Source organism: Alosa pseudoharengus, unplaced genomic scaffold, assembly GCF_046254945.1.
Source record: "Alosa pseudoharengus isolate Yale_2024_CS ecotype anadromous, Long Island Sound unplaced genomic scaffold, YU_APseudo_1.1 YU_APseudo_1.1_scf_11, whole genome shotgun sequence".
Classification (NCBI taxonomy): Eukaryota; Metazoa; Chordata; class Actinopteri; order Clupeiformes; family Clupeidae; genus Alosa; species Alosa pseudoharengus.
The window spans coordinates 2,190,405-2,206,310 of record NW_027468576.1 but is presented as its reverse complement, the minus strand read 5'-3'; the positions used below and the strand labels follow the sequence as shown (position 1 = coordinate 2,206,310).

At 42.4% G+C, this 15,906-nt stretch overlaps 1 protein-coding gene across 1 annotated transcript in view; it reads right to left on the bottom strand.

Annotated features, from left to right (window-relative positions):
- Positions 1-15,906, bottom strand: part of ogal (O-GlcNAcase like) — a 133,027-nt gene that overhangs the window by 58,567 nt on the left and 58,554 nt on the right. The window contains exons 7-8 of the mRNA XM_076277748.1: positions 5,859-5,957; positions 5,490-5,765 (exon numbers count right to left, since the gene is read on the bottom strand). Of these exons, the coding sequence (XP_076133863.1) occupies positions 5,490-5,765; positions 5,859-5,957 (375 nt within the window). The remainder of the gene's footprint in view (positions 1-5,489; positions 5,766-5,858; positions 5,958-15,906) is intronic.

Here is a 15,906-nt window from a genome sequence, read left to right as displayed (position 1 = left end):
GCTAATTGCCAGAGGCTGAAGCCTACTACATTTCATTGTTGCGTGAATCAAGGCATTCCAGCCTACGAATTTAATAAAAAGTAGCCTACTAAATCATGCATAATTAAACAATAACTCAATTTAGGCTACTTGGCTACGCAAAAAGGTTTCTATTACAGCACAACCCCTATTCAATGAATGGCTACCTTGTCTCGCAATAAACAGCGGTGGAAATCCCGACACTTTTTCAACTGCATGAAACATAACAGTGAACCATCAAATATCTCCCAGAGTTCAGTGCCCATCAGTCCCAACATTTAGCAATATAATCAAACAGTCCAAAAGTAAATTAGATCCCAAACCAAACCGAAAATGTTATGCTTTTGATGGCCTATCAGTATGCCGCTCCAAACGAAAAGCATCTCTAATGATGGTTGTTAGTAGACAAACTGGCTTCAGATATCCAACAGAGTGAATATGAGATTGTGCAGTCTTACAGTACTGTAGATGGCTGTGGTTAGTGATGTGATGCTGTTAATGGGGAGTTTTACATAGTTAGCGGTTAGCGCAAACCCTAAAGGTTATTATTTATTTAGCGTATATAAGGCTTTTTTTCCTTATCAAAAGTGAGGGGGACGACGGCTGTCTCTTCAGCACTGCGTGGGACACATCCCCCACGTCCCCCGTGCCTCCTGCGCCCCTGCAAGCACTAGCAAGTGACCACATCCATTTTTTCTATCAGAGAAATACAAGCTCCTGAGCTTGGTGTTCAACCACTGGTTGGAGAGGGAGAGATCGAGGTTTTGGAATCCAGGTGAGCTTGCCTTGCACCTCATACTGTGCTGTAGTGTATTTGGATTTGATTTGGGTGTATATGTTTTTTTCCGTTTACTTCCCATCTGTTTATTTAGTTGGTCATGTGTTTATTGTTATGCTTGCAGCATGCAATTGTAGAGGAATCCTGCATAGCTGCATAATTGAGCGAGCAACCTTGACGAGTTGATTGCTTATTAGATTGAGGCTATTTAAGCCAGCCTTGCTCCTCCGTTTGCATGCCATTTGCTTTCTCAAGTGTTTTGTTATGATGTATGGTAGATCGCTCTTGTTTTAAAGTCGTCCCCTTCCCTTCATACAGGTCCCATTCGTTGCGCATCTACCCGATTATCCAATAGATCACTGACTTCACCGTATGTATTTTTCTATTGTTCACCTTAGTTTCAGCCCGCAGGCCCTCTATACTGATTTGTCTCTCTTTGTTTCACTAGGATGACTCCTTGGCAGCCTCCCCGCTTCCGTGTTTCTGTGGGTAGATATTGACGGCACAGGTAATATCTGTTTCATAAGGATTGCAGTGATTCTTTGTTTAATGGTTTTGCTTTTGTTTTGATGGTTGATCTCGTCCTTGAAGGCCATAAACCCTAGTGCATGTCTTGTGTATGAACTGTCTGTGAATGGGCCAACTGGTAGTACAGTATGTATTCTCTTTTTAAATGTGTACTGCTTCCTAGTTTGAGGTAATAAATAAGGCCTCCCGGTGTAGCGCGCTGTCTGGTGGCGGGGGTGTTTTTGTAGCTAGCCATCCTTCACTGTGTGTGAGTGCATTAGTGTGTTAGCCGCACCTTACTTTTTGATCTTCACGTCTTTCAGACTTTGCAGTGTAGCGCACGGCGTGAGTGTATCCACAAGAACACTGAATGATTGCGTGTGTCTCGAGGTCCCCTAGCGGTGAGTAGCTGACACCTCGCCCCTTTCCCCACAGGCAGCGCTGCTTATCCTGGAGCCTTAGCAAGATCCCTGGCTGGAAGACAGCGGTACTAGTGCCGGGTAGCTATTTTTATGTGTATGTTGCACAAAGCTGTTTTAATAACAAACTATTGTATTTAACTACTTATTTCCCACAGCTGCTTCCAGACTGTTTTTATTACAAACTTAATAAATGGTATAATGAATAATTTCCACCTTTGGTCTGCTTATTGCCTCTATTTTATGTAACTGAGGTGGCATGGTTTGAGACATTGCACCACTATAGATTAAATACCCGTGTCACGCCGTTACACACTCTCTGGATATCAGTAAAGACGAATGCCCAGATTCAACAGATGAAGAGGCGCTGAATGATTTGAGGAATACCTAGTAAGTAATGTACAGTACATTGTGTTTCATTTAGATCCACTGATTTATACAATCATTCTAAGATGTTTATACATGTTTCATTCACAGCATTGCCATGGATGATTTTTGGGCTCATCCGAGTAATTTGGGCTTGGAAGATGAGAACAGCTCCGATGAGGATTTTGTCCCATCTCTGTCAGCATGAGCCGCTGGAGGAAGGCAGCCAAGACAAGCCTTGGATGGAGCAAGGTGACCATACAGTATAAGAAATAAAACTGCACAAATTAATTCCCTACATGACTGCACTCATTTCACTCATAATATGACGTGTTTACAGGTTCAGCAGCTCACTGGGCCCTGGCTGCAATTGTATTATAATTGTATTTAAAGAGAAACTATGCAGTTTTGACAATTTATTCGCTGTTTTCTTGCTTTTTGCACGCAGGTTTCTCTGCAGAGCCCCCCCTACAGCTTCAGAGTATATATTTTACGATACTCCTCAATCGTCAGTCTACTGTTTCCTACAATTCCTTATGTCGTGAAGCTGACTTTCTGACTCTGAGGCCATCGGCCCGCCGGTCCAAAGTTGCAAGGGGGGTTTTTCCGCTTACAGGCGCTAGGGGGAAGCGAGACGGCCACCATTCAACCCGAAAAAAGTCATATAACCATTCCAATGACTCTGAAGCTGTTAAGTTAAAGTAAATTAAGGCAAAAACCTGCATAGTTCCCCTTTAATTGAAAATGATTGTTTGGAGGTTTTTGTTTCCTTTTCCCCCCTCATTCCTGACTGGCATATTTGTTTGCCAAGTTAAACTTGTGCCATTTCCCCAAACAAAAACACTGCTTCCAGTCTTTAACACCACCACAAGGTCAACACTGCAACACGGTAACAGGGACGGTCTACAAATTACACATTTCTTGGCTGCACACTTTTTGACACTTCTTCAGCACCTCTTCTACTTATTCCAAAATGCGAGCGAGCTGTCATGCACTTCACAATTTCACACTGGGACAGCCCTAAACTCTCAAAGCTAGCAGAAATGCGCATCAAAATCTGTGAGTCCTTGAGGGGGGACATCGATATTCACCCTCAACTAGTGCTACATGCAAAACAATTATAATGCAGCCCTGCACTTTTTTTGTATCTTCAATCTTGGAACTTCAGACTTTACTGTTTTATCTTATTCAGTATTCCTTTCTCACTATGTTGATTTGGTTCTGAGACTAAGAATTTGATTACTGGTAATTATATGACATTGCTATCAATTAAATGGCAATAAATTGGAACTTGAAGTAGTATAGAGATGTAGCGGCTACGTCACAAAAACAAAACTTTGACCCACTGGCAGGAAAAACAGCGTTCTGAACAGTAGCCTGCCAGCCATTCACAGCCTAATATCAGTGGATCCCCCCACCACTTAACCCACTACCAAAACATACTAATGTATGAGGAATCAATTATTTTAAATAAATATACACGCGAGTCACAAAATCTGACTTCACTTCATCTGCGGACAGAGAAATGCAAAAACACTGTTTGAAGGGCCAGCGAGGGGAGAAAACACATTTCCTACTTTCGGCTACTATGCTGTGATAACCCTGATAGGATGCTACCTTGTCCCAGTGCATTTAGCTGTCAAATGCATGCATTTCTAATATTAAAAATGTGTTAATGGCAGTATGTGTATTTAAAATCATCCAACAGTATCTTCTAATTGAATGTGTTTGCCACGTTTTGCGACACTATTATACTTTCGGAGTGTCTATTTACACCCCTGGTACAAATAGCCTTGGCCACACAGCTGAGCTATTCACACCTGTGACATAACAACAAAAAGACGTTGCTCACGTGCACAAAAAACATGGCGGACGTTCGTTTTTTCGTCAGCAGAAAGTGAAGAATTCTGAAAGGTTTCACCACTAATATCTGTTCAGATTAAGTTTTAGATTGAAAAGTTTTGTTTTATTTTCATACTCTTGGTTCAGTGAACACATACAACCGTCAGTTTGTTAGTTAACAGAAATTTCGTGAATATGACGTTCAGGCCTGTAAACTATAAGTTTACCCGCAAACACCATTTACTTATGGAAGAGGATAGTGCAGTAGTCTCAGACATGGGATAACGTGGGAGACCGGTGTTCGATTCCTGTGTGAAGCGTTTTGGCAGAGTGAGTGTGCATGTGTACCAACGTCAAGAAATCCGTTCTCAAACGAAAGTTTTGATTGCAATAATTAGCTAGTTCATGCACCAGGGTGTAAATAGCATACAGTACTATATACACCAGGGTACAAATAGCATCCACTTCTAACTATACATTAATGCAAACAGCATGCCTTATTCAGAGTGTCTATTACACAGCTGAGCTATTCACACCCTGTTACGTAACAACAAAAAAACATGTTGCTTGTTTTTTTTATTATTATTACATTGTGTGATCAATATGCCAGAATAAATCACAGGGGTGCAAATAGCATACACTGATATTTGTACCAGACGGGGTATTACTAGAACACATTGCTGTGTGCACCGGGGTATGAATAGCATACACTGATATTTGTACCAGACGGGGTACTAATAGGACACATTGCTGTGTGCACCGGGGTACGAATAGCATACACTGCTAATTGTACCAGGGGTGCAAATAGCCTTACCCTTATACTTTTCAGTAGACTAGTTATTTTATTATGCTTTAATTATTTTGCTGTAGGCCTATTGATTGTATTGATTGATGTGCCCATAACAAACGTCACTGATTGTGTCTGGCTCATGCTTGCGCTGATTCGCAATGGAGCCTATAGGCTACCCTCAGAGTGGAGAGGTGGGCTGTTGATGTCGAGGAAGGTCTTTTTTGTCCCAAAGTGCATGAAACATGTGAGTTGAAAATCCCCCTCGTTGCCTTTTCGTTTTTTATTTGCCTACTACACCTTCTCAGACGAAGCACTGGTCAATTTAGGTAGCTAAAAATATTTCGGCTATGCTTGCTGTTGTAACGAGCAGTTTAACTCAAACTAGTCTGCTATTCCATAAGTGCTTTCAGTGCAAATATTCAACGTTTTCAGTCAACTTCGTGGTTGATTGTCTTGAAAATATAGTTTTTTCCTACCGGTTTGCTGTTTAAACTCCAGTTAAAAGACTGGCACCGTTTTGAACTTTCCTGCCAGTACTGGTTTATGAAGTCAGCCGCTACATCTCAATTGTAGTAATGTAGCCAATTAATAAAAAACATTACAATGTATGTAGCTGTGGTGAAAGTTGGAGGAGCGCATTATCATGTTCGTTTTACTCTTGATGCATCTGACTATGAACATAAAGATTATGTACACAATGTTTGTGCATACACAATGTATGAGGTCCACAGTATATTATTAAGGCCCAGTTTTTAACTGGAACTCTCACCTGTGATGGCTTTACCATGGCAGTAGGATTGGCACCAAGTAGCCAAAGTGTGAATGGCTACAAAGTTGAGCTCAAATTCACAGTTGGGATTAGTGAGTATGCCTCTGATCTTGGGGATGAGTTCGACGGGACGATCCTTGAATGGTCCCAGCATCATTCTTTGTGGGTCATAGTCATTGGCATGGATGTTGTCCCAGATAACTGGTGCTCTTTTTATCACATGTGTCACTTCTTCAATGGACTCGACCAAAATCACTTTAGATACAACCTTTGGACCTGAGTCATCCCAGAGAAGGTAAGTATGTAATTTTAATTTAATCCTTTTTAAAATAAGAAAAAAATCTCATTGAATTCCAAGTAGCACCTTACCTGTCCACAGCACATCAATCTCTGGATATAGTTTCTCCCCTACTGTGAGCAAGTAGGGGGATTGAGTAACACTGGGAGTACAGAAGGTTCCACAGTAGTCTGAGGAGAAAAATAAAGCAAGTCATACTGAAGCCCCTCTCTCTTCCATGTACAACTGCGTGTTATACTATATTTACTGTATTTTTGCTGAAATACAGTATACATACTGTATTTTTGCTGATTGTTTGTTAGAGTAAGTGTTTGAGATGTGTTGGTAGTTTGTCAGTAAGATACTTCCATGAACCTTGTTCCAGCCGGTGAGCTTCATATTAGCTAGTCTACTTGCCTAGAAATGTAACCATCAGCATGCTTACTCGACTATAGAGAAGGAAGCCCTTGCTCTTGTGCTGGCCTTCCAGCACTTTGAGGTGTATGTTGGAGGTGCTGTTCATCCGATTTTGATCTATACAGATCACAACCCCCTGTTTTTTCTCGATCACTAGACAATTAGATTTGATATATGCACTTCATCTCACTCCTATCGTAGGCTAATGTACATCTCCCAAATCAAACCATACTCAGTGCCCGTTTAGTAGGCTACAATTTTTCTCTGCTTTCTCTGCTCCGAGTTTAAACATGGTTCAAAGAACATTCAGCGAACATTCCCGGAACCAAAGATTTAACCACGAAGGAATGTTCCACCGCTGTCAAGAAAACATTCCTGAATGACGTTAGCAGCTAATGTTCCCGCAACTTTCAGCGAATGTCTGCGGAATGTTCCCCGAACCGAAAATTGTTTGCTGGGTAATCTTCTCGACATTCAGTTGTGAATGAGGCCTCCAACACTGCTTTATCCACGTCCACGTCCGGCAGTTCCCCCCTTGTGTTTTGGGTTTTGGGTAGGGGACCCCCCCCCCCCCAATCTTTTGGAATGCCAAATATCAGATTTACACAATCCATAGGCATAACGCTTCGGCATGTTTTCCTCGGTCGAAAGCTTGCCAGACCTCCCGTGCCTAGTTATGCTAAGCCACGATTGGCCTGTGGCGGTTTTTGGGCGTGGCTTAGCGAAGGGTCAATTACTAATAGCTAAAATATATAGTAATTTGAATACTTCATATTGATTTGTAAACTATTACACGTCTTTACTGTCATTACATTGGCGGTGATTACATTGGTGGTGTGTAGGTCTAATTGAGTACCTGTCACTTTAAGAACAACATGAAAGTAATTAGCTTCAGGGGACTTCACATTGCATGCGGCATGCGCTGTGTTCGTCGGTAGGTTGCTCTTGATTTGAGGTAATGTCACATTTTTGTCAAGATTTTTGTTGTGCTTGAAACCGGGCTCAGCGCAAAACACCTATAATTTACAGAGCGCCACATTCAACGTTCAACATGGCTGAACTTTGACGGCGGCACGTGCAGGAGCGGCAAAATACCGTTTGCACTGCACTTTGCTCGGCGTAGTGGTAGACCAGTTCTTGCGCGCACAAGCCACTGAAAATAATGGGTTTCATAGCGCAGTACTGCCGTTTACGCATGCAATGTGAACCCTGTTTCACGGTTCTAGGCTAGTGTAAAATAGTTGTGCAAGGAGGATATGTGGATGCAATTCATTGTGTTTTCTATGTCATTAGATAAAATAAATGTTCAAAATGATCCAAATCAGTCTAGGTTCAAAAGCGGCCACTCTACCGAAACGGCTCTGCTGTCTGTAACAGAAGCCTTAAAAGAAGCCAGGGCGACCGCTCGGTCATCAGTACTCATTCTGCTTGACTTATCGGCTGCCTTTGACACGGTTAATCACCGCATCCTTCTCTCTATACTCGCTAACATGGGAATCTCCGGCTCTGCTCTCTCCTGGTTTGAATCCTACCTCACAGGACACTCGTTATCATTGGCTTGGTCAGCTATCTGCACACTCATATCATGGCTTGGTCAGCTATCTGCACCTCACCATCTCACCACAGGGGTCCCCCAGGGCTCAGTGCTGGACCCCCTTCTCTTTGCTATCTACACCACCTCCTTGGGACAGATTATCCGTTCGCATGGCTTCTCATACCACTGCTATGCAGACGACAAACAGCTCTATCTGTCCTTTCCACCTGATGACTCCTTGGTTTCAGCACGGATCTCGGATTGCCTCTCAGACATAGCTACATGGATGAAGGCACACCACCTCCAGCTGAACCTCTCAAAGACTGAACTGCTGGTCCTCCCAGCTAAACCTACCATACACCACAACATCAACATCAAATTTGACTCCCTGTCTGTTTCACCTACCAGGACTGCAAGAAACCTAGGAGTTGTTCTTGACAACCAACTAAACTTCTCAGATCATATTGCCTCAGTCGCCCGGTCATGTCGTTTCGCACTCTACAACATACGGAAAATCAGGACTTACTTGACTCAAGATGCTACCCAACTTCTGGTTCAGGCAATAGTCATCTCACGACTCGACTACTGCAACGCCCTCCTGACAGATCTCCCAGCCTGCACAGTGAAACCACTTCAGATGATCCAGAACGCGGCGGCGCGCCTGGTCTACAACCAACCCAAAAAGGCACATGTTACCCCGCTGCTCATCCAGCTACACTGGCTACCTATGGCGGCCCGCATCAAATTCAAGGCTCTAACGCTTGCCTACAAAGTAGTCTCCGGTTCTGCTACCACCTACTTGAATGCCCTCATACAGACATACGCTACCTCCAGACCGCTGCGCTCCTCAGACGAACGACGTCTAGCTCTACCACCGGTACGCTCAGGCCAATCCAAACTTTTCTCTGTTGTTCCTCGTTGGTGGAACACACTGCCAGTTCCTACAATGGCAGGGACATCCCTCTCCATTTTCAAAAAACTCCTGAAGACCCAGCTCTTTAGAGAACATCTCCTCTCATAGCAACACTTACAACAAGTCTTGCTGATCCTAGCACTCACCAGCCGTCCTAAACTGACACGTAACTGTTAAAAACAGCACTCACTGATGCACTTATTCCTACTGTACTCAAATTGTTGAGAATTGCAGGAAAACTTAAAACTGTTTACCATGTTGTTAGTCGCTTTGGCTAAAAATGCGTCAGACAAATGTAATGTAATGTAATGCAATGTAAAAGACAATCTTTCTGAGATATTTGAAGAGATAAGCAGTGATGGGAATAACAGCGTTAAAAATAAATATATATAATATAATATATTATGGTGAGAGGGTCACACCATTGTATACCACCTTGTTTTGACCAAAAGCTTGACCAGATGTGGACACGGTTCTAGGCCTATATCAAACTGCCCTGTTGCTCAGGGACATCCGAGGCCTCAATGGGCTGAATGAGATAATCATTAGTATTTTTCCATCTGGTCAGAGGTGCAATTGTTGGTACCACGTTGGCATGATTTACATTTGTATGTTTTAGTATAACAGGCTTTGTCTCAGGCTTTGACTTCGAGACGGATTGAGGAAATGACTCGGGGAGCATCTTCTGTCAGGACGCTCAGCAGCCTGCTTCTACTAACTACCACGACTGTTAGACTCTGTGCAGTTTTACTGTTCGAGACTTTTAGTCATTGTTTTACCATCTACAATAAAAATCCTGATCCAACTGTCAAGCCTTATTTACAGACCATCTTTAAGACATTAGAACTAAAACACAACGCAACATTTTCCTAGAGAAACCAAATAATCTAACATTGTTCTCATACAACCAAGCTCTCTCAGCCACAGGATCTGCAAAGTTGTTTTTTTGTTTGAGGAGGGGAGTGGGTGAGACAACGACATAAGTGATGATGATTGGCTAAGGTAGAGTAAAACTTAATGGTAACACACAGACACGCAGTCGCACACACGCAAGACACATGATCTCAGCAACATTTTAAAAAATGCCTTTCTGTTGTTATCTGTCTGTCTAAATTGACTACAAAACTGCTGCATAAACTAAACAAGGTTAGCCTAGAAATCTAGACGCACCCTAGCGGCAGCAAATTAAATTTGCTGCCAGGGCTAGTCTAGCAACTCTCCGTTGGCTTGTGAGCTCGAAAAATTAAACTTCTATCAGGCCAATCAAATCGTGTATAGAGTCTTTAGGCTTTTATTAAGTTGGCAAAAGTTTGAACTAGCCAACTAGCTCCGCTGGTGGGAAACATGGGACTCATAGCGCTGTCCTATTGCGTGCAGAGGGAGTTTAAAAGACAACCGATTATCCCGCCTCTCGGACTGAGCACTGCGAACGGTGAGTGCCCAGACCCTACATTTTAATGTGGGTCTGGCTCGTCAGGCTAAAACAAGGTGTGAAGCTAGCTCTAACATGACTTTGCTAACAGATTGGCATCAAAACGTGCTCTCAGAACAACTACGCCGTTATCTTAAATAAATAGACTCATATCACTCTAAGGTTGCCTTAAAGCAAAAGGATGCTATGAAAACATCTGTTTTGCAGAGGGTAGCAACTGGACTATAGTAGCTTAGGTCCGGTGGCAGGGCTAATGTTAAAGGAACACGCCACCCAAAATCAGTAGTAATATATGTTCTTACCTTAACTTTCACGAGTTGAGTCGTACCTCTCCAGCGTCGGTATGTGCACTCAAACGCTCTGGCGCGCGGCGCGAATGTGTTAGCATGTTGCTATGCTAGCGGGCTCTGCCGTGGCCGTAGAGAGAGTAAGATGGCATTAATCAAACACATCCACGTTTTCCCTACTTAAATACAGTCAGTGACGGACTGGGATTAAAAAACGGCCCTGGCATTTTCACCAACCAGCGGCCCACACGGGGACGGGCATGCACGCGCATGCATGTGCTCGAAACACACAGATATAACTTCACATGCACGGACATAACACGTTTGTAGCCCCATTGGTGATGAACTCTAACTTTAATATGCATAAAGACTGAACCAAGAACATGGATATATCAATGCACAACTCCAAAAAAATGAATGCAATATGAAATATGAAAATGAAAAAAGAATAGCCTAGAATACATGGATTTCTATGTAACGTCACGAAACATGCGTGCGCAAGAGGCAGAAAGCAGCATAGAACAGTGCTCTCCATGAAAAGAACAAAATAAGTTTTTGTGCTGAAAATTGCACCAATTCGAAATCACGATGGTTAGAGAATGTTCAATATGTTCAATATCCCTAAAGGAATGCATGTCTTCGCCAAAAATGACAAAATACGATGTTAATGCAAATGAACGGCAAAAATATAGCCTGAAATGAGATGCTATTATCATTGAGACAACAGGGGACCAGGGGTATATAAAAAATTACGATTGTAGCTTACAGCAGCCGACTATTTAAGTCAGGTTTTTTAATGTTGTGGCACCAAGCGTCTTCTGCCCCACGGCTGCGCGCGAATGTAGTTTTGTTGATAAACGGGAAACCCATCAGAGCAGCCGCTCCACAAACGTGTCTTAATTAACGCCATGCATTATAGGACCTCTTACTCTGTCGCCATCAGCATAAAGGCCTCCAAATTATCCTGTGACAATCGTGTCCTTAGGCGATTCTTGATGAATTTAAGAGTGGAAAAAACTCTGTTTGCATGCCACTTGAGTACATGACAGTGTTAGTAGGAATTCATTTGCTAACCATATATAGTTGTAGGCACAGGTAAAGAGGTTTAACTGCTGGAGAAGGAAATAGCAACAGATTGCACAATTCTTACAGGTAGCACATTTCTTGCTCACCAGGTTTATTTCTGTATCTTCCTATATCTCTGCGGCATCATCAAAGTCCGACGCTTTGACTGTATAGGCCTACTCGTTTAGAGTTGACTTGTTCAGGCTGTCCCAGTGCGTGGCGAGATGTGTCAATTCCGACTGTAGATTTTCAACCGTAGCACCTTCATTAAATTTAAGCAGACATTCTCTTATGTTTCGAAGTGCATTTGGGGGCAGTTTATTAGCTTTTATAAGGGGAAAATTCCGAGGATCAAGGCATGCTAGATCGGCAATTCCCCGTGCTGAAGGTAGGCCTAGTAGACGCATTCGGTTTTGAAATTCCCAAAAGTCCTTGCTTCACGTAGCCTAACTTTTGTAAACCAATAATAAAATAAAAGATACAGGCAGCATATTTATTGTATTCCAATTTCAAACAATGCACTTTTAAATCATTTGATTGAATAAGGTTACAAAAGAATGTAGACTGATGTAAATATTGAGTGACTGTAGTGTAGAGACTCATGTCTGGTATAAATACTGATCAGTTTCCAACTATGAAGGAGGAAAAGGTAGTTAGAGATAAATAGCTTATTCGAAGCCATGTAACACTATTGATGCTTGATAGTGGGCCGAGAGATAAAACCGATAAGACGGAGTAAAACCGTCTTTACGATAAATGGGCCGCGCAAACCCGACAAACATGCCGCTTCATGATTGGCCGGCCCAAACGGCCCACGAGCCGCGGCCCTTCTGGCATCTGCCCAAATGCCAGACCGTCCAGTCCGTCACTGAATACAGTTGCACAAGTAGTTGATTAAAAATGTTAGGGCACACAACATGAAACGTGACGATTTTCCAAGCGAATAAACAGGAGAACTACAATGTCTGGCGCAATAGCACTTGGGAGTACTTCGACCTAGGTAGTAATATTAATTAACACCTAATTGTAGATCCTATCCACCACAGAGTTTAGAATCCATGCTTGATCGACCCCTCAGCCTCCCCCTCCCCTCTGAGCGAGAGAGAGGCACACACACTAGAGATGCGCTGATGGGCTATTATTTCAACCATAACTGCATAGCAAAACTTAATCCATCCATCAGCAAAGTTTTTTGACCAATTTTCAAAACTGCACCCGCCCGCCATCTGCTGTGTTTATAATGTATATGGGATGTTTTTAATGTAGCCTATATGGGATGCGGCGCTGCTGACGTGAGGCTAGAAAGCTCTTGCCTGTTCTTTCTAGAAAGACTGATCCAATGCAGCAAATATATTAAAAGGCTAAAGTCCTACATTGGCTATGTTGTAGCCTATATCCCCAGAATATCAGCAGCAAACTTAGTCTCTGTCTCGCAAAACAGTCTCCAAATAAAACGCACATCGGCCTGTTGCCTAGCCTATTCTGTGTGCCAATATATTGATTGCATTGCATTCTCCACATTTTTAGCTAAATTTTCATGTACCACATCACATCAGCGTTTTTGTTCAGTGAATCTTTTGTAAATTGCTTTACAATTACCGTCGGGCCTAGGCCTATTGCCAGGCTTGCCTCAGCTTCGGTCACGTCCTTTTACAATTTTGTCATTGTAATAAAAAACGCAATTTGGCACATACTTTCAACATGCTGCTGGCCTACTAATTAATGCCTATTGTACTTTATTTTTTGCAAAAATAAAGAAATCCTTTAGCCTGGCGGGGCCATCCTATATCATTGAGATGTATAGTCTGGCATCGAATCATTCACCTCGCTTAATCCAAGGGGCGGGCAGAGAATTGTCTTTCAAACTGCCTAGGCATGCAATAGGCCAGCGCTACGACCATATCCGTATCCGGTAAGCAAAACGGCAACACATCCTTCTTAGAAAGGAATGACTTAAGTGCATTGTGTTGCTCAACTTTCAAAGAAAAAAAGCACAAGTCCAACTCCTCCAAAGTTAACGCCAACGCCGATTCAAACAACCGCTCTTCGTTCACCATAGCCACCTTCCTTGTTGTTCACCGTCACAGGACTGTCGTTATCCTGTTAAGCCCGCCTTAAGACTCTCTAACGAAATAGAGCGATGTGATTGGAGAACATCCACGGTGTTAAGCCAATAGAAATTCCTATGGTTCGATACTAGACGTACAGGCTGAGCAAATTAATTTGCCGCCGCTAGGGTGCGTCTAGATTTCTAGGCTAGAAATCCTTGATAAAATAAGTAATTCACATTACTTTACGCACTGGCATGTCAGGGTGACACTATGACAAGCCTGTTCTGAAGACTCCCATTCATTTTGACTGCATGGGAAGAGAGCGCATCTTTTTCAGACAGACAGTGCAATTCATGATGATCGGACAAACTAGCGCCTCCATATTAAAGAACTCCATTCATTCCGACAGTCCACCGCACAACAGTGCAACGTGCATGTTCACATTATAACCGCCAAACTTGCTTGCTTGCCTTCTAAGTTTTCCGACTTTTTTTCTTACCTTCTTTTTTCCGCTCTGGATGCTATTGAGCTTGTAGATGTCATATGTGTCATATCACTCTCTGTCTCTCTTTTAAATGCCTATTCCCTGAAGGCTACAATTACTATGTGTTTGATATCGAAACAAAATAACCCAGGCAGTCTCATCTAGGATATAGCACAGGTTGAAGTCAACGTCAAGTTGGTTCTATTTACTGAGGTGAATGTGTGTGTGTGTGTGTGTGTGTGTAAACATCTTGTAGATGACTTAGAAATTACATCGGAAGAAGAAGGAGTGAATAGTGGCAAGAGGCAAGCCGAAGGCTGCTGACAAGTTGTGGTACATGAAAATTTGGTACATGAAAATTTAGCTAAAAATTGGAGAATGCAATGCAATCAAGCATTTTGGACGACGTGGAGAGACAAGCCGGCAGCAGATTAAATGCTCGAGAGAGAAAAAGATGCTGTTTTAAAAGGACGTGCAGACCGAAGCTGCAGCAAACAGGTGATATTTAGACATTTATTTCACAAAATCCAAGACTAAGAACAGACAGACTATATAACTGGACACATTGAGGCCAAAAATATTGAGAATTCTACAGGGAATGTTGAAGACGAAGGAGTGAATAGTGGCAAGAGTCAAGCCGAAGGCTGCTGACAAGGGCCTGACGCTATTGTAAAGCAATTTACAAAAGATTCACTGAACAAAAACGCTGATGTGGTACATGAAAATTTAGCTAAAAATGTGGAGAATGCAATGCAATCAAGCATTTTGGACGATAGGCTATATTGGCACACAGAATAGGCAACAGGCCGATGTGTGTTTTATTTGGAGACTGTTTTGCGAGACAGAGACTAAGTTTGCTGCTGATATTCTGGGGATATAGGCTACAACATAGCCAATGTAGGACTTTAGCCTTTTAATATATTTGCTGCATTGGATCAGTCTTTCTAGAAAGAACAGGCAAGAGCTTTCTAGCCTCACGTCAGCAGCGCCGCATCCCATATAGGCTACATTAAAAACATCCCATATACATTATAAACACAGCAGATGGCGGGCGGGTGCAGTTTTGAAAATTGGTCAAAAAACTTTGCTGATGGATGGATTAAGTTTTGCTATGCAGTTATGGTTGAAATAATAGCCCATCAGCGCATCTCTAGTGTGTGTGCCTCTCTCTCGCACAGAGGGGAGGGGGAGGCTGAGGGGTCGATCAAGCATGGACTCTGTGGTGGATAGGATCTACAATTAGGTGTTAATTAATATTACTACCTAGGTCGAAGTACTCCCAAGTGCTATTGCGCCAGACATTGTAGTTCTCCTGTTTATTCGCTTTGAAAATCGTCACGTTTCATGTTGTGTGCCCTTACATTTTTAATCAACTACTTGTGCAACTGTATTTAAGTAGGGAAAACGTGGATGTGTTTGATTAATGCCATCTTACTCTCTCTACGGCCACGGCAGAGCCCGCTAGCATAGCAACATGCTAACACATTCGCGCCGCGCGCCAGAGCGTTTGAGTGCACATACCGACGCGGGAGAGGTACGACTCAACTCGTGAAAGTTAAGGTAAGAACATATATTACTACTGATTTTGGGTGGCGTGTTCCTTTAAGAGAGTATTCAAATACGGGATAAAATACTACAGTGGGGTGCCAAGGCACTTGGTCATTTCAATTTGTATCTTATCTTTTTGCATCAATTTGTAGATAAGGGTCTATAGAACAATTTTGGTCCAAGGGCCAAGAAACCAGATTGAAAGAAAATAGTTTTTTGGTTTTTCGGAATTATGATTTTTTTAAAAGAGTTCTTAATTTTCTTACATTTGCTATGTAATATTATTTTTATAGCCAGTACTATGTGGGGAATCAACTGTTGCTCAAATATGGAAGTTTTGAAAATTATGGTATAGGAAAAATCTAAGGTGACTACCAATTTTCATACCTTTTTTAAATTCATTATATTA